This window comes from Poeciliopsis prolifica, unplaced genomic scaffold, assembly GCF_027474105.1.
Source record: "Poeciliopsis prolifica strain line A6 unplaced genomic scaffold, Auburn_PproV2 SCAFFOLD047, whole genome shotgun sequence".
Taxonomy (NCBI): Eukaryota; Metazoa; Chordata; class Actinopteri; order Cyprinodontiformes; family Poeciliidae; genus Poeciliopsis; species Poeciliopsis prolifica.
Window position 1 is genome coordinate 4021175 of NW_026562422.1, and position 25340 is coordinate 4046514.

At 41.1% G+C, this 25340-nt stretch overlaps 1 protein-coding gene across 7 annotated transcripts in view; it reads right to left on the minus strand.

The window, feature by feature from the left end:
- Window positions 1-4657: 4657 nt before the first annotated feature.
- Window positions 4658-25340, minus strand: part of smoc1 (SPARC related modular calcium binding 1) — a 52827-nt gene continuing 32144 nt past the window's right edge. For 2 of the 7 annotated variants that reach the window (XM_055057105.1, XM_055057106.1), the window contains 8 exons: window positions 25029-25085; window positions 24506-24586; window positions 21343-21535; window positions 19352-19434; window positions 16402-16507; window positions 16064-16308; window positions 13985-14038; window positions 4658-7114 (listed from right to left, as the gene is read on the minus strand). In XM_055057105.1, the coding sequence (XP_054913080.1) occupies window positions 7098-7114; window positions 13985-14038; window positions 16064-16308; window positions 16402-16507; window positions 19352-19434; window positions 21343-21535; window positions 24506-24586; window positions 25029-25085 (836 nt within the window). In that variant the 3' untranslated portion in view covers window positions 4658-7097. Of the gene's footprint in view, window positions 7115-13984; window positions 14039-16063; window positions 16309-16401; window positions 16508-19351; window positions 19435-21342; window positions 21536-24505; window positions 24587-25028; window positions 25119-25340 lie in introns of those variants that run through there. The other 5 variants (XM_055057101.1, XM_055057104.1, XR_008607893.1 and 2 more) reach the window with 4 other exon arrangements.

A 25340-nucleotide genomic window follows, 5' to 3' on the forward strand; every position in this document is an offset into this window, starting at 1 on the left:
TGAAAATGATTTAGAAGTATGGAAACATGTTTTCTTTGCATGAACTTGTTTCGTACATGTTTTCATGAACGGGCCTTCTCATATTCTTGAAACTTAGACATTTTCAGTCTCATTTAGGCGAGTGAAGGACGTGACGTCATTAACCATTTATGACTTTATTCAAATTCAGTGAAGACGTGAGTAGTTCTAACAGGTGGACCACACAGTTTCAAAACATCATATCATAATGCTATGACTAGAGGACATACATTTCAATACTAGACACAGGAAAATTAGTTTTTGCCTTATAAAAGTCTGTTCGCTTTGAACTAACTGCTTTTTTACACGCGAGTTCAGGACAGTAAATTCGCATTTGGCACAAAACCGGCAAGAGAACGAAAGAGACGATGTGCAAACACACACTGTTGGAGTTTCACATGACAAAAAGAAAGAGGGAAAAGAAGAAGAGTGTTTTGCTTTAGGAGGTTTAATGCACCATCCACCTGCAGGCTCTGATCCTGCAGCTGAGTTCTTAATCAGGGTGTGGATACGCCCATCTGGAATGTGACCCTTTGAGCCCCCTGACCCCCCGTGACCCCCACCGTGCTCCGACAGCTGGGCAGGTGCTGCCGCAGAGGGGGCGGGGGGTTGACGGGGGAGGGTAAATACGGGGGAGAGGGGGTACAGAGGGCACCAGACACAAATGGCGAGTGGTGCGTAGCTAGCATCCCCCTCTCACACTCCCACCTCAGCACAAGCTTATGGCTCTCTTCAAATTACCTGTAATCGGGTTCCTGATCTGTTCCTAAGTGTTTCAATGCACCCCAAAAAAAAAGAAAACTCAGGAAACTACGAAGCAATTTTGCTCATCACCACAAGAACATCTGGAGAGTCGGTGAACGTTGCGTTTAATTAGAAGCAAATTCTGAACAGATGAGCTGAAATGCACTCCCAGCAACCTGGTGTGACATAAAACCTTGCGCTTTTATGGACGCCGTTTACTAAGTTATTTTTACAGATTCCATGTCATTTTATTATATATTTTTTTTATTTATGTTTTTTTAATTGCCAATTAGGTTATTGAGGCTTGTCCAGTCACGGGTGCCTTGCTAAAGTATTCGTGAGTCATTTTGCAACTTTACAGCCTAACATTTGCAAGGTGCAACACTGTGGAGTGAAGGCTTTATTTTCTTACTTTTTAACTTTACTGATGATAAAAACATTAATGCGTTTATTTTTTGACTGGTTTTCCCCTCGAATTTCAGTGGATTTATCTCAATTTGTGTGAGCATCAACTCTTATCAGTTTTTTTGTCCCTGCTGATGAAAAACACGCCCCCTGCATGATGCTGCCTCCACCGTGTTTCACTGTGAATATATGCAGCAATATGGGTGATGTCTTGCTTTCCATCGTGTGTAGCCTGTCGTAAGAAGGTCGAAAATGTCGTTTTGGTCTCTTTGGATCACCGTTGTCTTGTCGACAGAGTCTCTTTTTGGCAGCGTTTCTCGCCAACACTCTCCTGCAATTGTTCCTCTACGTTTTGGGTTTAAAGATTGAAAAGTCGCCACAGCTTCAAATATTGTTTTTTTAACCTTATGTTGCTTTTAAAAAAAATGAATAAATAAAATAAAATCTTCATCCCAATTCACACTTATCAGATTGGCATTTGTAATTAGAACCCGAAGACTCTTCTCCAGAAAACCTCAAACATCAAGACTGATATGAGGGTTGGGGGATCTAAAATCCTATTTAAAGTTTTCCAGATGATAGTGGAGCACACGTTAACATGCAAAAATTACTGAAGGTCTTTTTTTTTTTTGGGCTGTTGTAACCATTGAACTATCTGCCCTTCAGTAAACCGTACAAGAGGAGACACATTGTTGTGTCTCCATAACAATGGAGACACAACAACGTGTGTCTCCATTGTTATACACTTAATTGAATAGCTTTCAATTAAGTGTTGGCAAAGTTTTTTGCATTTCAATGGTGGCAGAACATTATTGCCAACAGATGCATAAAGCAACTTAAAAAGTTACTTTTAATGTAACTTTCCAAATCAACTAATCAGTAATCTCACTAAGTTATTCTTTTCAAAGAGTAATCAGTAATCCAATTAGTTACTTTTTCAAAGTAACTAAGCCGTCACTGACAATTTACCATCCTGCAAATTTTGTCATTGTGAACTTATTGTCAACCTATGAATTGACTCGTATGTGGTGTGTTTGATGTTTGTTGTCGTCGTTTTAACAAACAGGTTTTTGCTTCAAACCCTGCTGATTTGACACGGCCAGCGTGTGTGAGCTCCATGACTCCCTGAACCACGACGCTGCACCTGTACTGACGTCACTGTGGATGCTCCAAATTCACCAGTCAGCTCTGAAGGCCCTCCGCAACCCGCCTACCTTCAGCCCAAACGGTACCGAATAAGAACACACACCCCAAGCCCGACACACTCATGCACACTTACACACGCACACAGATCCTAAAGCAGCTGCGTCATTATAAAACTCTTTTGAACTTCACACTAGAAGTCAAATGCCACATGTGTTAGAGCAAGACAGATGTACTGCAGCTGCCTCCTGGCTCTGGTTTCATCTAAGATCCCTCCACCCACACACACACACACACACACACACACACACACACACACACACACACACACACACGCACATAGACCCTCTTCAGCAACCTCAGCTCCATCAAGCACAGACAACATCCGCACCTTTGAAGTCTCATCACTAAATCAGATGAACAAACAATCCGGTCAAAAAAAAAAAGAAAATGGCTTGGTTTTTTGCAGTGAGTCATTTTTAGTTTAAAGAAGAATAGAAGAGGGGATTTCTGTGTTGATCATCCTATTGCACTGTTCAATTTATACTAAATCACAAGAGTCTGGGTTATTCATCCGTGTATTTTTCATACACAAGTATGGATATGTGAAAAATTTTTTTTGTGGTATTTCTTTTACTTCAATAGCACTGTCAACCTCGGAGCAGCTAGCCTTTTCCCATTATTTCTTATAAATTTGACGTAAATACAAAGGGTTTTACGACAAATATAAAGCACAATTTCAGCCAAAGTCATTATTTCTTGAAAGGCCTCTAAAAATCTTTCGTTTCAGTGCCTTCCCAATGTTTTGGTTTGTTTGTCTTGTTTTGCACAAGGTTTTATAAAAATACTTCCTCACGATATATTTTTAACATGTTTGACGAAAAGATCACAAGTAAAAGAAATTTAGTGCCATGGCTACACAAATGAATTTTAGGAAACGCATTAGTCGGGAAATTGAAATGAAGCAGATCAGTGTGTCAATTAAAAGTTCAGAAATGGTTGAATTCCTACAACAGAGGCTGCATTATGTTGATAACAAACCACATGAGGACGGATGAATTTTAAGTGATTCAGATAGCTGTTAGCTTAATTCATCCATTTAATCATTGACTCGAATCCCACCAAGAATGATTAGATGGATATGTTTGTGTGAACTGTGTCATAAACATGTTTTTATTAAAAGCTAGAATGAAAGTTTTTTTTAAATTTAGCTAAATTTTTAGCTAATTTGACAGCAAAACTCACATTGGCTAGCATGCTAGCAGACCCAAGAGCTAGCTAGCTTAGCTTCTTCGCCCTCAAGGCAAGAATTTGTCAGATTTACTTTACTCCTTGTGGCAATAGTTTCTTAATATTTCAGTGGTGTTCTGTTAGTCAACAAGTTCTTTTTTATTTACTTTTGCTCCTTTAAAACGTAGCCGCACGAACAAAGTGGGGGAGGGAAGTAAAAGTTAATAACTAATTTAGTTGAGTTGGTATATTTTCAACACTTTGTAAAATTTCACGAATTAGACTTTTGGATGTTTATCACAATTATTTGACGTGTATTACATTAAAACATTCGGCTTTTGATTTCATCCCAAAAAGAAAGAAAATTATCAGCTTTACCGTTTAAATTGTTTTATAGATGCAGTTATCCATCTTCACCAGTTGGGGGCAGTGTAAAGCTCCTTCTCTACACTGTTCACACTCGTCATGGTTTAAACACGTTGCTATGAACAACATTGTACTATTAATGTTTTTGTTATAAGAGCGCCACACCTGTTCAAATGTTTGTTTTTTAAATTTAGGGCCAAAACTTTTTTTTTTTTTTTTCATAAAAGCACATACAGGAAAAAAAAAACGAGCAATGATCCTGAAACGAGTTTTATATGTTCCTTCCTAATGACAGGATTCACTTTATAAGATCATTTTGTTCTTTTTATTTATTATTATTATTGTTATTATTATTATTATCATTATTATTTCACTAAATTTTTACAACGAATAGAACATATTCATTTTTGGGAGCATGATTTACTTTTTCAAGAATTGCAGTGTGGTTTGAGTTGGATCTCATTCTTCAAATTTTAGTAAAAAGAAAAAAAGTCACTTTTGAAACACGGTTGGAGTCAGAGTGACAGCACCCCCCTCTACACACACACACACACACACACACACACACATCCCATGGCCATCTGTGCTGATTGTCAGCCTGTTGGCTCGTTTCTAAGATGTTTCCGAACAATCTGCAGCTCGCCTGCGTCTGGAAGCACTTCGGCAGACACACAAAAGCTTTGTGTTTCTAACCTGGATGGGAAGGGCGGGAAGGGGGGGAAAGAGGAGAAACTGCACAGGACTCGAGGAAGGATGGGATTATTCTCTTGTTCTTGGCACAAGTGTTCAGTTCAAGTTAGAATAGAAACAACCGGACTTTCTGATTGTAAGCCCCAGACGCTGTGTTGCATTCCTGCTGGCGTTCAGTGATGAAGGCAAGACAAAAAATGAAGCAGAGCGCGGATAAAAAAATAAAAATAAACAGCCCAGTCTATGGATTTAAGCGTGAATGAGCTACACAACAAGTAAAAGATGTTCGACACGAGGTAAACAGAGGGGGAGAGAAGGGGATGTGTTTCACAAGAAGCTCTCTGACAGTGAGGTACATTTAAAATCATGCCACTGTGGTGGGATTTAGTACAACCGTCAAACAACAAGGGTTATTGTACATATTCACAATAAGAAGCGTTCCGCATCTATGAGCCGCTGCAGACATTTGTGGGGAGCGGGAAAAGAAAAACAAAATGAGAAAACGCAAAAAAAGTCAAAACAAACGAACACGAGCGTCCAGAGAGTCCAGCAGCGAAAGCGTTTCTCCTACTTTGAAACCCGATTGTTCCCAAATGTGGGGAGGGATTTTTGTGCTTCACATTCCTAACAGACTTAATATCTCTTCCCTCTCTGCTCTGTTGTTTTTTGGGGTTTTTTTTGGCTTTGTGTCATTTTTTTGCAAATTACAAATGCAGGTAATTTTTTTAAATGGCTTGAAATCAATCATGTAATTTCACTTTGCATCCACTAATTTCAGGTTTCTCAAAGTACTGACTCACGGTTAAGTGGAAGTTAAAAAAAGAAAATAATACATGGTTTTCAAATGTTTTACAGGTAGAAATCTGAAAAGTGTGACATGCTTTTATGTATTTATTTTTTTTTGCATCCAGCCCCTCTTTGCTCTACTGCTCTCAAATAAAAATCGAGCGCAATCAACTGAGTTTAGAAGTCGCCTGCTTAGTGAATAAAGTCTGAAGGCCTCAGAGGTTTTCAGCATCGTGGCGGCGGCATCGTGGGAAGCTGGTCGAATTGATGGAGCTGCTCACATCTAGCCGTCAGGCTCACCGTCCAGGCAGGGCGACACAAAACAAACAGCATGAGATACAATCAAAGGATATTCGTGTGTACAAATGTCCCAGACAAACTCCAGACAAAAATGAAATTTAGAATCGGGGCGAGACTTGAAAATTGACATTCAGGGATGGCCGCAACTTAAATCTTGTTCTATGCTGGTAGAAACAAACAAAGTATTAATCCAGGACACAACTTTCTGAGGGCAAATTGACAACCACGTTGTCGTTTTCCTTCTACTTTTCACCACATAGGCCTTAAATGTCACATTAAATGTCAGCAAAAATGACAGCGAAGATGGAAAAATCTGAAAACACCAAACGCAAAATGGCAGCCGAACAAGGTGGAACGCGGCAGCGAGAGCTGCTGTGCGTAATTGATCAGCTACAATAATCTTTTGTTGAAGATAATTTGACTCATTTATCGGTTCGTGTCATTTAAAGGCTCATCTATCAGACGTCCACGCTGCGTGTCTTCAGATATTCGGATGTGCCAGGTTATGTAAGAGACTTAAGAGTGGAGCTGAACTGATGGCTTTGCTGTCGGCCAATCACCCGCTGGGTTCTGAAGAAGAGACGCATTACGCCACCGCAGGTATTGTCTGAACTACTTCAGTGCTTTTTATTGCCTTTTTTTCCCTTCTTTTTATTATGTTTTGTCTTTTTTTTCTTCAGCTAACAGACTGTGTGAAGTATTTAGTGCAGATGGCGTGGCCACAATGGAGTCCTGCATCGGTTTTGGGTGGCACATCCAAGTACTTGCAGCCAGTTCTTGTTTTCTTTTCTTGTCTACAACACAAACATCTGTTGTTTTTTTTGTTGTTGTTGTTGTTGTTTAGTTTTTTTAACAAGGAACACAGACAGATCTATAACCAGAGCGAGGGGATTCCTGGAGTTCATTGTTTTATGCTGACAAATCAGGTGGAAGTCAGTGGGTTCACTGATTTTTTGATTGTGGGCGGGGGTTGAGGGTGGTGTAAGGTTTTATTGGACAGGCCCGGGATTGAAACATGTGCACTGAACAAATCAACACAGCAGACTGAACGTACAGCAGGGGAGGGGGAGTGGTTACATACACATACGCGCTCTTCCAGTGGTGAGCCTGTCAACTCTTTACAAATATATTCTCATTTTTTACTTAGTGAATTCTCAGTCACTTCAAAAAAAAAAAAAAAAAATAAAACAAACAAAAAAAAAGCAGTTAATATGTCAGACACAGGGAGGAAAAAGTGCAATTATTTTGGCGCCGCTTTGTTGCTTTTCTTTTTTTTCTCTCTCTCTTTCTCTCATTCTTTTTTTTTTTCGATTCAGAAACTTCTTGATTTCTCTGCTCCGACTTTAAGTTCCCGTCGGGAAGCGTGCAGATGCGTCGCCTCCGACCCTTCTTCTCCCGTCTTCAGCTTCTCGTCCTCACGCCAGACGGCCGACTGGAAGGACAGACACGGAGGTTACATTTTCATCAAAGGTTTTGAGATTGATCTCAGAAATTGTCTAAAAAAATTAAAATAAAAAAACATTTCCAAGGTTCTAGAATTACAAAAGAACACTTTTGAAACTCAAATAATTTTCAAACTTTTGACTTTTGAGACTCTGAAATATATATGTATATATATATATGTTTTTTTTTTTTTTTTTGAGAAAATCTCTGAAATTAATCTCAAAATTTCTGACTTTTTTGGAGCAAATTTACCCCTGGCACTAAAACGCCGTCACATTGACATGACATGGAGCAGACAAGTGTTTGATTTAATGATGCACACAGAAGTGAAATGTGTGTTTTATCAGATGGGTGAGAAAACAGAAAAGATTTGATTTATTTATTTTTTTTTCATTTTAGAGCCAAAGTTATTCAACTTGACTTCTAAAAAGTCAAGCGTTGAGTATGACTTCAGAACATCAACTTTATATACTGGACCTTCAAAAAGTATTCACGGCCCTTTAATTCTTTTACAGTTTGTCATGTTAAAATCAAAACTTGAAATGTGTTTTATTACATTTTATTTTGACAGAACAGAAACAAGAGATTTTAATTGTAAGAGGAAAGAAAAAAGTTGTTTTTTTTAAAAAATAATTTTTTACAGATAAAAACCTGAAAGGTGCGTTGTGCTTTTACATTTAGCCTCAGTGAAATGATAAATGCCTCCAGCGTTACACACTGAGAATGAAACTTTGGTACATTGTTTGTTGCCAATTCTCAGGCCAACTGGATGGAGGTCGTCTTTGGTCAACGACCGCTGAGTCAACCAACAGTTTTTTTATTCTCAAATGCTCAATATTTCTCTGGTCTGGCTGAAAAAAATTGTAGGATTTGACTGCTTTCAGTTTCAGACCATCTCAAATTGGAGTGAGCAGTTTAAATCTCTTTCCCGCTTTTAGCATCCTCCGCCTCCATTTTGCCGGGTGCCAGTCTTCTGGGATGTGTGATTGATGGGAGCAGAGCAGGGCAGGGCTGCGTGAGCATTTAGGTGTCATGAACTCCTGCACCTCGTTTCTTTCTTTTCTCAACATGGTGAGCTGCTGAGGGCAGATCAACACAAATTCACATTTCTCTAAACCAGAATGCGCCTCAGTCCGAGCTCGACCCAATCATCGGTGAAGTGATTTCAAGGTTGTGCTCAGGCCTTTACAGAACATTGGATTTGCACTCAGAATAAATAAAACATGGGTGTAGTCTCATAATTAAGTGGCGTCAGAAATGGATCAATGGCTCTGAATTTCGTTTTAGGGGTATCAAATTAAATGGGGTTGAATTAGAAGGTTTTCATTTGTGCAAAAAAAAGAAAATCACTGTTATGAACTCCTTAGTTGGTCTAGCATCCATTTACGCTTGTGCATAAAATGAGACCGATTTAAATAGTTACAAACACTCTTGAAGGGCGAATCCTTTGTGAGTTCGTATTGTCCATCACGCTTCTGAGCGAGCCTCTAAAGTCCTGGTCTGTTGTGCAATCGTGCCCAAACTGCCCAGGAGTCTCTCCGGCTCATTCGTCAGTCAGAAATGTTTGGGAGGGTCGGGGGGTTACCAGAAAAAAAAAAAAAAAAACGAGAGGAAGAAAGAATGATGGAGAAGCTTGTGAGAAAAGAAGATGGGCATGGAGCGAAGATTGCTTGCAGATGTCCCGTCCGTCAAATGGAACCAAGTCAGACCTCCGATTGGTTCTGGGCCGCACGTTTCTGCAATCAAACTGCATCTTACGTCGGATCAGGCCAGTGAAGGACGACGGGCCGTTTTTGGGGGTTTTTTGCCCGTCTGACCTTACGGCACACATCAAACTGCATTTCTGTGTGGGTGGAGGGCGTCTGGAGCTCGTGAGCTATGGTGCTGGTGGGTGTGGGGTTGGGGGCGTGGGAGGTCACGCAGGTGCACTTCCTGTCACTGCTGACTGTGTACACAGTAAATTACAAGTCCAGCTGATTTCACTCCCAGGGCTTCTCCAGAGTTTTTTTTTATGAAGTATTTACTACCAGGCTTGCTGTTTAAACTTGAAGGCATCACAACTCATCCCACACGCAATAAATCAGAGGCTGCATTCCATGAGAGCAGATCCTGTAGTGGGAACAACAGCGCAACCACTTCAAGAGGAGCGTCTCAATCCAAAGCGCTAAATTATATTTCGAGAGCATTTCTGTTTTACATAAAACAGTTTTTGTTCCTCCGAGCTCACAAACTATTTGCCCATAAAAAACAAATAACACTGGTTCTCGAGATCAAAACGGCACAATTGTTACCGCTGTGTTTTTTTTTTTTTTTTTTGGCAACAGTTTTTTCAGCAATATGCTACTTTGGACCCTCATCTATTTATTCTCTGTTTACAGAGTTTTCTTTATGGGGAATGTGACATCAAATTATTTGCAGGAAAAAAAAAAAAAAAAACATCATCATCCCTAAAAGTTTTGAGGAATATTCTGTAGAGTGAACTATATTGACTTAAAAGCTTTATCATTATTTTGTGCGAAAGGTGACGATAAGAACTATTCATTCTTTTTTTCTTTTTGGTAACTCTACGGCTGTGCTTGGCATTTATACCTCCACCAACACAAATAATGCTTGTAGAAAATATTTCCATTTGCAATAGGCTTCTTCGGTTCAGCCGTCTCACAAAGAAGTCTGGTTTTCAGCACAAATCTGCACACAGAAATTATATTTTCATATTTTATTAATGAATTAAATATTAAAAATGTCATCAGCACAGACACAGGGTCGATGGACACTGATCGTGTTTTGGTCTTAAGAAGCTGCTATGGCTGGCTGACCTTTCGTGACCTCTGGAAACATTTAATCATATTCTTAAAATGATGGCGGCGCAAACAAACAAAAATGTTTTGCTGCCCAATCCAGCTCAGTTCTGCTCAGATTTTTCAAAGAGTTTCAATGTTTTGCAAAATTCTGCAAAAGTCAACTTGCAATGTTTTTGCCTATACTGGCAAATGAAAACATTTCTGACACCGTCTTCCTCTGAAGTCATGCTTTCCTTCTCTTTTAGCTCCGATAAATGTCTCTGTTGTTCAGAGCCGAGTGACATTAGTGCCCAGGAATTGGCCACGCAATTACCAGGCTCCAGAGCGCTTGGCTTCCTCCCTCTCCTCTCTGCCCGCTCACTGAGGAGATTGTCTCTGCCATTAACAACACAAAGCTCCCCAGCCTCTCTCTGGACACCTTGGCCCCACTTGAGATAAAGACCTGAAAGCAGATCCTGTCTAGCGCTAAATCGCCTCACCTCACCTGGGACCGGCCAATAACAACGCTTGGCTCGAGAGCTGGGAATTGTGCTGCATCGGTACATGGTGGCGAGAACCAACTGGAGATCACGGCTCATGAAGACGGGACTTTTAAGGGGTTTATTTTGCATCAGATTGATTTGGGTTCAAAGCAGTGATCTCAGGTATAAAGTGTTTGTCTTTATCAAAGTCACCTCTGACAACTTCTGTTCCTATTCGTCTTGTTAAGAGAGTCAAACTGAGCTAAAGCGTTAAGAAATGCAGAGTAATTCGTGTTGGCTCCAAGAGGCCAGGATTCTGGGCTTGGACTTCTGGACCCAGACCTACTTAATAACACCGTTGGTACAGTTCCACCTTCCAGATAGAGCCAGAGAAAATATAAGACAGACTCAGATCGACTGAAAGAAACATGGACATTGTCTCCTAAGTTTGTCCCGCGTCTCTTCTGATGACCCCAATCGCCAAGGCTGCTGAGCAGATACGTCTAAATACTTACAAATCAATGATTCTTATTTTTTTAAAATAAATAAATCAGGAAATAAATGATGGTTGCCCTTAATGCCCAGTATACAAAAAAAGATTGGCAATACTTTTTCAGATGTTTGATTCCAGAACATACAGGCACTTTAGCAAAACTTTCATTGAATCTTTTGGCTGTTCCTTGAACTTTCCTTGAACTTTCGTGGAACTTTCTGGTTACTTTCCCAAACGGTCTCTGGGAAATACATGATAAGTTCAGGAAAGTAAAGACCAAGTTCTGGACGATTACCTTGTAAGATCTGGAAAAATACCCAGCAGGTTATTTGAAAGGAGCTAGCAAGTACAATGAAAGTTTATGGAAAGTACCTAAAATAACTCTACATGCATGCTAAGAGCCATAAAAACTGCCATAAAAGTTCCAGGAAAGAAGCTAGGTACATTAGTGTAATAGCATATTAATGCAAGAACACATTCTCAAACGTGTTTAAAGCAGAATTAACAAATAAACTGAATTACAAAGTCTCTGCGAGCAAAATTGTTCTTCATAAAAAGGGGCCAGACTCAATAATTCTCTCTCTCTTTCTGTAAACATTGAGCTTGTTTAAATTTATCATGTGATTAATTGATTTATTGTTTATTGCAACAGGCCTACCAGAAACAACTCTCTAAATTGTGGTAATGTAGCTGCTCAGGTCTAAGAAAGTACCTGGTACATTCTGGGAAGCAACCAGCTAGATGTGAAAGAATCTGGAATATAGCAGGAAAGTTTAAAGAAAAGAAATCCAGTAGCCGTCATGCAAGTACCAAGGAAAAACTTGATAAGTCCCAGGAAAGTTTCAGGAATGTCCTGGCTGGTTTTGTAAGGTAACCTATAACTTCTAGGGAAGAACAAGCTGTATTGGTTCTGCAACCATTTTAGTCAGGTAATAATCCCTCCAAGTATATTTAACTGCTACCTTGATTTATTTTTTATTTTTTAAGCAACAGCATTACAATCAGAAGGTTCACAAGAGAAAATATATAAGGATCACTGTCTGCTGAAAGTCGACCTCTCACTCTCACACACACGGTGTTCAGATCGTTTTCGTCGCTGGTGCCAGTGAGCGAAGAGTGATGGGCCTGGTACGGATAATGTGTCTCAAATGATCACAACGCCGAGGAAGAAGGCACGTTCTGCAGCGCAGCCGTGAACACGCACGCACGCGGCGTTGCCGTGACTCTCCGGAGCTGCTTTACGGCCCAGTAAAAGCAGCTTGACTTAAAGCGATCCAGGCCATTGAGGAGCAGCAAAGCATACCTGAACACAAAGGTTGTCTATCTTAGTCAACCTCAGGCGGATGCCATATGTTCCCGGTTCTTCCACGCGAGCTTTCCGCGTCTCCTTGGCTCATTTCATAACTCACTCTCTCCACAGCCTTCACCGGCTCCGTGCGCCTGAGTGGTACCATAAGAGCCACATAAAGACGTCAGGCTGCTCACCTCCCGCTCCTAAACATGCAGGTGATAGATTCAGTGGCCGTAGTAAAAACAGGCCTCCCTCTCCTGCGCTGCGGCACTCCTGGGGCTGTTTATTCTGGCGACTTGCGAGCAACCCTGACGTTATGCCTGTTTAGAGCCACTGTTCTCCGCCGCCGTCCGCGCCAAGCCCCGGGTAAACACATGACTTCAGTGTTTTGTGGCGCTGAGCAAACCCGGTAGCCCGGCTCCACAGCGCCGGCGGGAATAAAAATCGGCATGTGAATTCCAGGGAATCCAAGCGGAGTGAGTAATTGAGAGATGAAGGAAGACAACTTGGAAAAAGGAAAGGTGAAAAAAAAAAACTGGTGATTCTTCTCAGTTTCTGGGTTTGCTCTTTTCTCAATATTTCTACCATCTCAAGGTCAAATCAGCAGCAACAGTTCAACAAGGACACAGCAAAGTTACTGAAGCGTCAGACAAGCTAAAAACGGCATCCTGAGTCGATAACTGAACAAATAATTGACCCAATTGCTAAAGAACTGGACTTATGTTTCTGTTTTGTCGAAATATATTGTGGCGTTCACGTGCCATGACAATAAAAGTGATGATAAAAAGTATCTAAATTACGTCACAATCTCTGTGGGTATAAATTTACGCTTGAAACTAAAACTCTACACACATTTACACAGAATCTAAAAAAAACAAAACAAGACCTTTTTCTTTTTCAGTAATGGCTTCTAGACATTCTAGCACATGACTCGTTTCAGTGTGAATGATCTCTCACAATCTTCTGCCACCTTCTCTTGTTTTGTTTTATCATTTGTGATAATCATAAAACAAAAGTGAAATGCTTTATGATCAAAACACTTCACCCAGATCTCTTCCGACAACCTGCATGTTTCCGACTCTCCAATCCTCTTCCTAAAATTTGGTCTGATGGCGATTTTGGCTTTTGATTTCTATGATGATGTCACATAAGGAAGTTGAGTGCAGGGATTTTTTAATAGTTCAAATACCAAAGATATCTTAATGTGCATTAATAATCACAGTGGGAACCGTCTTAGTACTATGGCAGAAGCTAACAATATTCCTTATTTCTGCTCTTAGAGGAATGGTGCGTCTGGATTGGCTGCTTTGCAAACACCAGCCTATAGTGAGCCTAGCAGCACAGTGCCAAAGTATTTCATCTTCTGGAGGCGCATTTATATTTATTTATTAGATATGCTCGACAAAAAAAATCTGCAAATTGGCAATTTTTTGCAAATAATTTGGAATTTCGTCCCGCAAAAAAAAAAAACATCCACAAATACGGGGAAACTGAACCGTGAATAGAAGCAGGTCATCATCTGTGCTTTCTCAAATTGTTTGAAGACAAAGTACCGCGTAACCTTCTGAACTTTACGCAAGTAATCAAAGTTCAGTAGCAAGCAGTTTGAATCTGTAACGAAGAACTGGAAGAACAAAGAATACTTTTGGTTACTTAATGAAACGCTGATGTATCTATGAAATAAGGGTTCCCTGTCCCTCCATGACGAATAATCTTGCAGTTGAAGAGGAACGGTGGCCACGTGACAGTTTCAACGGACGGTGTGTGTTTAGAGCTTTCAGCAGTGTTGGTGAGAGCAGACCCGCGTGCTTACTGAACAGTTTTGTCCCTTGCCTTGTTCCTTGACTGTCGCTTGTCAACCAGCTTCCTGCAAAAAGAGGAAAATGACAGGAATCAAACTCAACGGACACGTATTGATTTGTTTGGTCAAATCCCTGAGTCTGAAACAACACAAGGGACTCTCAATAGTTGCTGCACATCTGACGAAAACATGTTACTCTTAAAATAAACTCAAGTTTCATTACAATAGCGTCATCCTATAAAAACCAAACCTTTAATTTGAGGGTGTTTATTTAGTGGGAACACATTAAATCTTAAGGAATTATTGCGAACAAATTCAGCAGTGCCGCACACGTTGCCGCATTATATAATATTGGAACATTCCAAGCATTTTTGTTTTTATTTTTTTAGTTTGACTGATGACTTAAGGATGTTCAGCAACTTTAACTACTGGGCTGGAGAAATTTACCAATAAAACAACTATTTGCAGCTGAGAATGTCGCATTTTGCACAAACAGGTTTACATGGTGGTGCACAGATTGCAGTGGTCTGGTCATCTTGCTTCCCCAGGTATTTATTTCAGAATGGGAAAGACAGAAGAGCGTGTTATTTAATAGGTGTTTTCTTTCATAAGTCTCAATAAAAACGATTACACGTCATCCACGTTCCAGCTCATTGATTGGATGGAAGAGCCTTTGATTTGTCCTACCAGCACAAAGGTAAGTGTGGCGTCTACGACACGTATTGCTGAAACTTTGACTTTAAGCGTTGCCATGGTGATAGCAGATTAAGGCTGAATTGGAGTCATGAAGGAAAATTTTTTTACAACCAAAGAACGTTCTAGTTGTGAAAGTTGCATCTTTCTGTGGCCGTTGTTATTTTTTCCACATTATAATTCAGTGGTTTCAGTTTGAAACACTCTAAAACTCTCGCCTGCTTCACTTGTGAAACTGCCGACATCCGCTAACATCTGTCAGTGGATAAAAATATGAGTAAGTCCCTCATTTAAGTAGTATTTTAGTAGTTGGATAGGAATAAAAAATTGATTAAAACAAACAAAAAGCCTCTTGTGGGAGGACTCTTGTGCAGTTAATGCTCCTTTGGGACACATCTCGTTCTTTATATATCGAACTGAATGTTATAACATGTCGAAGTCGTAACATAGTTTGTTTAACCACGACTGCAGCAAGAGGTTTTTGCTATAAACCGTAATATTGTTGTTCTGAAGCTATTTTCTAGTAATATAACGGTAATGCCACAATGATGCAGGAACACATCCTCAGAGATCAATAAACGTATAAAACGGGAACTGGAAGACATTTTAAATGCTTCACGTAAATGAACAAAATAACTGGAACAACACATAAAATTAATTATGAACCTGATATAAACAAACTTGTTCGTCAGGGAAAAAAACAAGAGGGCCAAGTTAAGACCAAAGCACCAGCCTTAAGACTGTTGTCCATTTTTAGGCGGAAAGAGAGAGGAAAGAGAAAAAGAATAAATAATGCAAATTATTGAACTCATTCTAATTCATCGTGCGATTAATTGATTTGCTGATTTATTGCTTATTGTGTCAGGAGCAGTTGCAGTAAAAGAAAAGGCAAACTAAAGTCCTATTGAGTAAAAGGTTCAAGCAAAAAGGGAGCAAACACTGATTTCACTTAATGTTTTTTTTGTTTGTTTTTGTAATATTATTTATTTATTTATTTTAGATTATGCCTCTGAATATATATTGAGCCAATTTAGGGCCATAAAGTTTGTTTAAAAAAAATTGAAAGTGAAAAAAAATTAAAATAATAAGATTTGAAACTGAAAAAAGTTTGAAGCCAAACAGAAATTTTAAATTGAAAAAGGTTTTAAACTGATTTCAAACTGAAGTTTTAGTTTCCAATTGTTCTGTTCAGGTTCAACTTGTATTTTTCTTTTGAACAAACTTTATGGCTCCAATTTAGCTCCATAAAAATTGAACTATAGTTCTGTTTCACACTTTACGGATCTATACCAGTAAAATATATATTTACATATAAGATACTTTAGTCCAACAATGTGTTTTATTAAAAAAAATGGAAAAAAATCTCTGAACCAATTCTCAGAAAACTTCTTCTCTTACCGTCCTTGCTGACACCGAGGCAGCCTTTCAGCTCCTGCAGCGAAATAGCCTTGTCCTTATTCAGATCACAGTAGTCGGTGAACTTGCGGGCACATTTCTTAGGTTTAGCTTTCTTCTTCAGGTACCTCTTGAAAGGTTTGAGTTCCTTCTTGTTGATGTCATTGCTGCCATTGTTATCCAGCTGGGCAAAGTACCAATGCACCACTCTTTCCTCCAGAGTGTGACTGGGATCAGGTTCAACAAACCTGGCGGGTGTTAGAGGCAGATGTGTGAAAAGAGTTACACACACCCTCAGACAAAGGATTAGCATTTTCACGGCGCTCTTCATTCAATCTTACCTCCCGCCACCGGAGGGGGCCGGTGAGTTTATGGCTTGCACCATGTCGGTTGTGAGAGCGTCTAACAAGCTTGTAATGAATTCCCCCTTCTTCCCCTCTGGGCAGCCTGGTACAAATTAAAGACAAAAATATATAAAAACAAACAAACAAAAAAGAAAGGAATATGCTAAAATTACCTTCCACCGCTAATTTGGGCCATTATGACACAGTGAGGCTGAAGCACCTCGACTCCAGCAGGACAGAGACCCAATCAGAGCCCGTCATTAGCCCGCTAAAGGTCAAGGTAAACAAAGGGTCATGTGCTAAACGGAGGTGACGGTCCGGTTGTTTTCGTGAGGCGCATGGAGGGAGGTGGGAGCTTTTTGTCAAGCGGCACAGACCCGTTAAACCTTTATGACATAATCCCGAACACCTCAGGAAGATCCTTTTAATTACCCAGATGTATGCTTTTTAAGGCATGCTTCACCGGGGCAAACATTTTCCCTCCTAATTGTCTTCTGTAGAGTAACTTCAAACGCAGCTGCACTGTAAAACAACGCTTTCTTTACAGTCGTTTCGCTCGGTCTTAAATTGTCTTGGTACGAAGCTTTTCCATTTTTTTTCCCAAGGCTACATCTTTTGTCATCGACGATGCCTCTTGTCTTTTTCTCTCTCTGGCTGAGGATGTTCGTCCGCCAGGTGATTCCAATTAGCATTTCGCACAAGAGGACAAGCTTGAGGAGGCTCTGTGCCTTGCTGTGTCTTCATCCAAGTGTGAAATTAGGTTGTTATGAAGCACAGACTAGCAAAAATGTCAAGGGCTTTGCCACATAGGGTGGTGTATGGGCGGTAAAGTCCTGGTCGATGTGTCTAAAACACTTGATTGGGGCTCACACATCAGGTCTTGACTTGATTTGATCAAGCGTTTCTTGCTTCAATTTAGATTAAACTGTTCTCCTTGTGAGGTTTTTTTTTTTTTGATAAGACTTAATGTGCGACTAACTGCCCAAAGGTGACAAATGGAAACCCTTAGTCGCAGGAGATGAGGTCTTCTTGTGACCATGTGTCGTAAGAATGTAAAAATACATCGATAGCTGCGTTTCCCATTAACCAGAAAATTGCGCAACTTGAAATTACGAAGATAAATGTCCTTCCTGGAAGCGCGCCAACTTTGCAAAAGATAAAACCCGTGGTTGTTCAAAACGTACAACTATCGGCATCGCACGAGTCGCGTGATCAACAGCCGGACGTTAATCCTGGCGACGACCACGAAGAAGACTGCAGTTGGTTTTGCAGTTTCTTTTTGTGCTTCGTTTCCGTTTCGAACAGTGTGCAGCTCTCACAGAACCCCATCGTTCATAAAACGCTGCCTGTCATTCAAACGTGTTGAATCCACAGCTCTTCTGTGAAATCACAGACTGCAAAACGCAGCATCTCTAAAGTGTAGCCGGTTTGTCGCTCCAGCGGTTGAGTAAGACGCCGACGTCTCTTCTGATGGAAGAATATAGTTCGTATAGCTGTTTACATTCATCGCTACCATGGTTTTTAATGACTTCTGTGAACTTTTTCCAACTTTTCCTTCCCTGCCACAGCATAATACCACACTACTGTGTTTTATAGAAGGTTCGGTTTTTATAATTCAAAAGTAAAGTCAAACCTAAACTCATGAAACATATTGTAGCTTGTGGCTGAGGTGATTAAAATCAGATAAAGGTTTGAGCGGCGATGCAGAGCAGTGTGTTTGGGTTTGGTGTGACGCTTCATAACACCATTCTACAGTACATAAAATTGTCCCCAACACCCCCAGCCGCCCCCTTCGCCCTGTGGCCCCCACCGACTCAACACTCCCGCCTTCCATAAAACCTGCCACACATCTGCTGCACAGTCAGGAGCCCGCTCCGCTCTGTAGACCCACCAGATGGGGATTTAAACACGAGATCCAAAGAAGCTTTACGCAGTGGCGAAACAGTTAGCTCAGCAATGATGACGGCAAGGCGCGAGTTCCTATTGTAACTTCCCAGAAATCCTTTTTTTTTTCATTATTACTATTTTCATAGAATTCACTTATCGATATGTTCCAAAAGTATTCATGCCACTTCAACTTTTACTAATTTGAAGTTTATGGCAAATTAACTGTGAAGTGGAAGGAAAACAATCCATGGTTATTGAATTGGTTTAGTTACCCGAAAGGACCCAAAAGGTGCGGCGTGCACCTGAATTCAGTCCACTTCTACTCTGCTGCCTCCTTCTGTGCGCAATCTAATGTCAGCTTAAATCCTGTTGTTCTTTTACGGCCTCGGTCACAACGACAGCAGCTGCAGGGTTTGTTTTTTTTTCCTTGAATCAGATTTTGCAGGCTTTGATCATTAGAAGGTCTGTGGTTTATCACAAACTTCTTCCAAACTGAAAACTTATTTGAATTTACTTTCGGAGCTTAACCGGCATGAATTCATAATGCTTTTCAAAAAGTCGATCGAAATCCTAATCCGACCCCAGTTTTTCCCTCCTGTCTCCTACCGTTGGAAGTCGGGACCAGCGCAATTGTTTTTGAGAGAACCACTTTGAAATTGGTTAACGAGATTAATGCTGCTTTGATCAGATTTCACAGTTTCAGAGGAAAAACACGGCACATAAACCACTGAGAGCAGTGGAAAAGCACACAACAACAGGCCAAGGTGGATAAAATGGAAAGTCCAAAAGAATCGCTAATGTTTTTAACGAGGCGGCGGCATTGTGTGTTTTCCGGGCAAATAGTGCCATTTTATAGCACAATCAAGTAACTATGTTACCTAAAGTTGTTCATAAAATTCTGCATACGTAGAAAATATGGCTTAAAAGAAAAACGACTGTGTCACTTAAAGCTCTGAAATTGGTCCTCGACTTAATTATTTCGTCTCCGTATCTGGTCGAAAGCTTCAGGAAGTGAAGTTTCTCCAGAGCGAATCAACATGGTGTGAAAGAGGAAGGGAACCTTGCAGGGGTCTGACGTGGAACGGGTCCTCCGGGTCCGGGACGTAAGACCGGGCGCCTTCGTCACACTCCGGCGTCTTGTACCTTTTCAGAGAGACAGAGATGGGTTTTTATCAGAGACTGAGAAGGAAAAGAGGATCCATGGGACAGACAGATCCACACGGACAGATAAAATTCAACATAACCCGGAGATCGAAAAAAAAAAAAAAAAAACGGGCACGATATAATTCTCACTGATCCATTTTTGCTGCACTTGGTTGTACACGCATTTATAAATGTTTTAAAATGCCCTTATGGATTAACTGACAAAGATTAACCTGGCCTCTTATTAAATCTTCTTCTTCTTTTTTTAAATAATAAACTTGAGTCTTTTTTTTTTTTTTAAAGAAGCATAACAAACCGTTTGGCTTTCAGTCTGGTATGACTCGCTTTTTCCTGGCTGTTCTTTCAGTGCTTCTTTGAATGCAACGAGCATGTGGGCCTCATTTTGCTTTCTCGAATCAACAGCGAGTTGTCATGTCTGTTTTCTACTGCGCGCACGGCCCCTGACCAAACCCCGGACACCGCTATCCGAAGAAAATAAACTAGGGCGCTAAGAAAAAAAAAAAAAAAAAAAGTGGGTGCAATGCACCTTTAGATACGGAAACAATCCCCTCAGGAGTGTTTTCTTTCCTGTTTTCTTGAAATGAAAGTAAGAATTCATCCCGGTTGGTCCACGTTATGACATACGAGATTCATTTGACACTAAAAAGGCATCAGATGGATTCGCAACTTGACACGTTGTGTATTAAAATGGAAAATATTTACTTTTTGTATAATTTGACGTTTCATTTTATCCTCTAAAACACAAGCCGTCCTCTGGGTCCGGGCTCTCACACGCGTCTACGGTTGTCCAAACATCTATTTGTCTCGTTTTCTCGTTTGAGGTCCGATATCCTTGTTTTCAACACAAACTGAACAAGACACTGCTTGTGCAAACATTAGTTTAAAGCATCGTGATTTGTCATATTTCTGGTTTTGGAGATCCCGCTAACAAAGACCAACACAAAATATAAATACAGGTCGCTGCCAGCGGCTAAAAGCAAAGTAAACACCGGGGGCCGAACTGAAAACACAGGGCCTTTCACAGGCTGAGTGTTTATAGTTAGCTAACCAATACTGACATCATTGCTTGAAATTATTCACTTTGCTAAGTAAACATTTAAGAGAGGCCTGGGTCTAAAAGTTGGAGTGTTTATTTATTTTTTATTTTTCCCTTTCATGACAAACAGCGAGATTTGATAGAGATTCTTTGGAAACACAGCTTACACAGATCGGCGTGTTGAAAAATGCGACATGTGGGTCGAAACGGGGAGGAGGCTGTGCTCGCCGCCATTTTGAACGGTGCGTGCATGTTGGGATGAAGGGTGAACTAGTGTCATTCATGTTCCCTGCCTGGACGGGTTAGTTACTTTTGGTGTTTTATAGCGCTGCCTCAGGGTAAAAGTTCAAGCACCTTGGTAGTTTTCTTGCGTCCTATTCCCACACTTCACAGCTTTTGTTTTCGCAAGTGAAGCTTTGCTTCCACACTGAGTCAAAGTCAGTGAAAATGACAGTGGAAGAAAGCGTCACAGACTTCACAGTGAAAAAACTCTGTAAATAATAGCTCAAAGGGAGTTGATCAGAAATGAGGGGCGCCTGCTATTGTTTTGAGACACTGAGTATTTTTCACGCAAATGTGAGTAAGTATTCATCAGTGCAGACAGAGCGTCTGCATGGTATGGTATTGGGCTATGTTAAACAAGACCACCGCCTGGAAGCTAGCTGTATTTTTCCCCTGTTGAACTGTTTTGCCAAGCTGAAGCTTCGCCATAATTTGACTTTTACAACAGGCAGGTGATTCTCACGAGTAAATTATACAGTTATCATTGGAAAAAAAACATACATGATCAGTAAACCAATAAAGACCAAACCAGTTGTTCTCTTCGGTGTCTTTTTGCTGGAAGATCTTACAAGGTTGACGTTCCAGGGATGGGCCGTCCCGTATCCACCAAAACACACCAGCAGTAACCGGTGTGCTGATGGCACTGGACCGGTTTGTAAAGACCTCCAGACCCACAGTCCGGAATAATAATGGACTCCCGAGAGCTCTGCTGAGCCTCATTCAGGGCGTTCTGTCTCTCCTGGTCACAAGAGGGAACCTTTTCTGGAAAACGAGTGACAGCAGAAAAACAGAGGAACAAGGCTGGTCAATAAAATGCAAAAACATGACATGTTACCAAAGGGTTTTGGTCTAGTTTCCAGTGCAAATATCTTAGTACCCTGGAGATAAGTAAAACAATTTGAGCAAAATATGGGAGGTTTTTATAAATTCCCTAATATTGGCTTTTAAAAAAGTACTAGTTCCACTGGCAGATTAGATTATTTCTCTCCTGACAAAGGGATTTTCACATGTTAAGAGTAAAATATTCTGGCAGTGGAGCGAGTATATTAATTAATGGCTTGAAAATAATAAAAACTCAAAATTTAGTGTCTTTTGAAATTAGAATTAGAGCCATTGATGGTTAAAAAGAACTACATTTCCACCAAAACAGACATTTTCTGAGTTTGAAAAGTAAAAAAAAAAAAAATGCTAGAAAAAAAAATCTGATTTTTTTTTATTAATTTGATAGATTTTCTAGAAAAGACATGAAAATGTCTAAGTTTTAAGATAAACATTTTTTTTTATGTTTGACTTTTAGACTCAGAAATTTTTGTTTTTTTTCCCCAGAAAATATCTGACTTGGGCTTTTTCCACCTTTTTTTGGCGCCAGTACTGCGTCTTAGCGATCGTTCCGGAAACACTGAATTTTGGTGTTTCGTTTTCTATGAGCCACAATCGTCGAAATGAAATACCCTCTGTTTCCCTTTCTGAAATAAAAATAAATAAATAAGTAACTGTTTCACCACCTTTTATTATCCGAGATGACGTGCAGACGGTGCTGCAGTGGAAAGGCTTGAATCAGGTCCAGCAGCGGTTCTGATCCCAGCTGCCAAACTAGATACCAACGCAGAACTGGATGTGTTCTGTTGAGCCTTCCATGTCAAACACCCCCATTCTCACAGTAATGAATTAGAACAGTTTATAATACAGAGTTTATGCTGGAGCCAAAAAGAAAAGATTCTGTACAAATGAAAAACGGTTCGTGTTGGAAATATCCATCCTCCCTCGCTTGTCATGAAAATCTGTATTTCCGATGATTTTTCTCCTTTTTTTTTTTTCCTTTGTCAATTTCTGGTTATTCTTTTGTCAGTGGGGACTGGAAGAGAGAACACAAACCCTCTGAAAGTAAATATCCTAAAAAGGAAGACTTGCACAAGAGCAAGTAGGCGAGCCTGGGGCGATTTGCTCCACATTTTCGGTTGATGATAGACAGAAAATGACCATCGAAACTACATTTAATAACCTCTGTTTTATTCATCCCACTCTGGCCATCATTATTCGAGTGAGACTATTTTCAAATACGGCCTTCTCTTCCTTCCTTTTTCCTTTTTGGCTCTTCTGTCCTCCGCTTCCCTCCATCCCGACTCTTTAAACCTGCCCTCCTCCTCCCTCCATCGTTCCCATCTCCCGTAACTTTCTCCTTTCCACTCCAATGGCTTTCAGCTGTGGGCTAATCGTTGCAATATTGTTTCCAGGAAGCAATATTGAAAATAAATACTGAAATAAAGTCAGGGGAAAGCGCGTGACGGAAGGCTTCGTAGGCGCATGCGTCAAGACGACGAAGGGTTCGGTCACGGAAAACGTCGGCTCCTTTCCGACGCGTCGTTCTTTGCTTCCCACGTGCCCCTCTCTCATTCTTCACTTGTCATGCCAAACAGTCAAAGAGATGCGACCGCCCCGGCACCGCCCCGGCACCGCCCCGGCACCGCCTCGGCACCACCCCGAGACAACAACAATTGGATTAGAAGACGGAAAAAGACGAGTCCCGGACGGGGAATGTCCACAGCCAGCGAGCGCAGTTCTGAAAACGACGGAGCGCTTTTGCAGACTTTGAACGCGTCAGAGTCGGGCAGCGACGCATCTGTTTGAGACGGAAAGAAAAGTGGACTTTCAAAAAAAAAGAAAGAAAAAAGAAATTTCAAGAATATCCACCTCAACAAGAAGCTGGCGGGTTGAGTTCAACAAAGCAGAATATCTGAATCACTAAACCATCTGCTGCTTTTTAAAATTCACAAATTGTTGGCATTGTTGGCACTTGGCATGTTTCCCCCCTGGTGGCCAAGCACACTTGGCTTCTGCTGCTTCTTTGCACACTTCTTCAACTCAGGAGACACGGAAACAAAGCACAGTGTGGAGTTACAGATGCGGACGCACACTTCGCTCGCGTCTCAGACGTGATGACAGCTCCCCCCTGGCGCTGGCTTTGTCCGTTTGTCCTTCTGAGGTCTTCAGACGCTAACAGGAAACAGGAAGCCGGAGTTTCCACCGAGGTTTCAAAGAGCTGTCACCACAAATATCTCTTGAGAAACTCTACGTCTTCGATGCGCGCCAGACCGCAGCTTCCTTCGCTGCGGTGCCATCCGTCACAAATACTTCCAGAAACACGAGACGCAATCACCGGGATCTGCTGCTGTTTGCCACGGAGCACGAAATGCGAGATGAAATATAGAAACTGTGTTCAGGAAGGAAATAAGAACGGTGGGCTGGTGTGCATCGATGCAAAGCAGCAGCACGAATTCAAAATATGCGTGGCGTGAAGGGAAGTAAACAAGCAGATCGACAATGGACCATGTAGATCAGAAACAGAGTGCATCCATATCTCAAAATCGGTCCTCGTTGATCACATCTGACTTCATTTTGTGACTGAGATGCTAAACAGGACATTATGATGGAAAAGAAATGGAGGAGCGAGGAATATCAACTGCATGTTTTCCAACACGCAGAACATGCACAATCTCAGATCGGAACGGACGACAACGCCCTCTAAACGCGTCACACGCCTCAGGAACAACGCAACGTTTTAGTTTCTAGTGCAAATATCTCAGTGCACTTGAAATGAGGCCAAACTAACTCACAAGTAACTTTCCACCAAGATGGAGGAGCTTGTTTTAAGGCAATCAGTTGTCAATAAATACTATAAAAATGATCTAATCTGATCAGGAGGGAGCGTGCCGTCATGCTTTCTAGCCTCACCTTGCCTTCTGGAGGTGGAGCTGTTCTGCTTATTCTCCATGTAACCCAAATGTTTTATCCACAGCGTCGGAGCAGTTATCTCTACAGTGACAGCATGACAGGGCAGAGGTCAGAGGTCATTCACAAATAGAGGTATTTACTTTTAACATAATGTCTTATGTCTTATTCAGCAGTCAGGCTTTTGCCCACAAAACCAAACTTAGAACAGCATTGAAAGTCAAAAGACATCAAATATGAAATGCGATTTCTGACATCTGGATATTTCCTTTAGAAATATCCAGATGTCATGCTTTTTTCATGCTTTTTAAGAGAATAGATCTTAGGTTTGGAAATGAACTTGTTGACAAAGTACGGCTGCTGCAGCTTTCTGGAATACGATGAGCTTGAGCTCACAAAGGAGCAGTTATGCGAGCCGCGTTTGACCCCGGAGAGCCATCGCGGGTCTGCGGTATGCGCACTTGGTCGACGCGGCGACTGTCTCGACCGTGCCGTAACGGCGGGAGAGCTGTAAGGGGAAGCTTACCCTCGCCCTCGGGGGGGATGTGGGTCTCCATGGTGGGGGTGGGCTTGGAGCCGTCGTCTGGGTTGAGAGTGAGAAAGAAACGGAAGGAGACTACCATTATTGAGATTAATACAATCTACTCTCCAGAACTGTTGAATGGTTGGGATTTGCACATGGCCCGGCCAAGAGAGAGAGACAGAGAGAGAGAAGGAGCGAGAGACAGAGAGAGAGAGAGAAAGAAAAACAGACAGACAGAAGAAATGGCAGACAAATCACAAGACAACCACCCGTGGGTGTCTGTGGAAGCCCGCGTCAATAAATCACTCACAACAT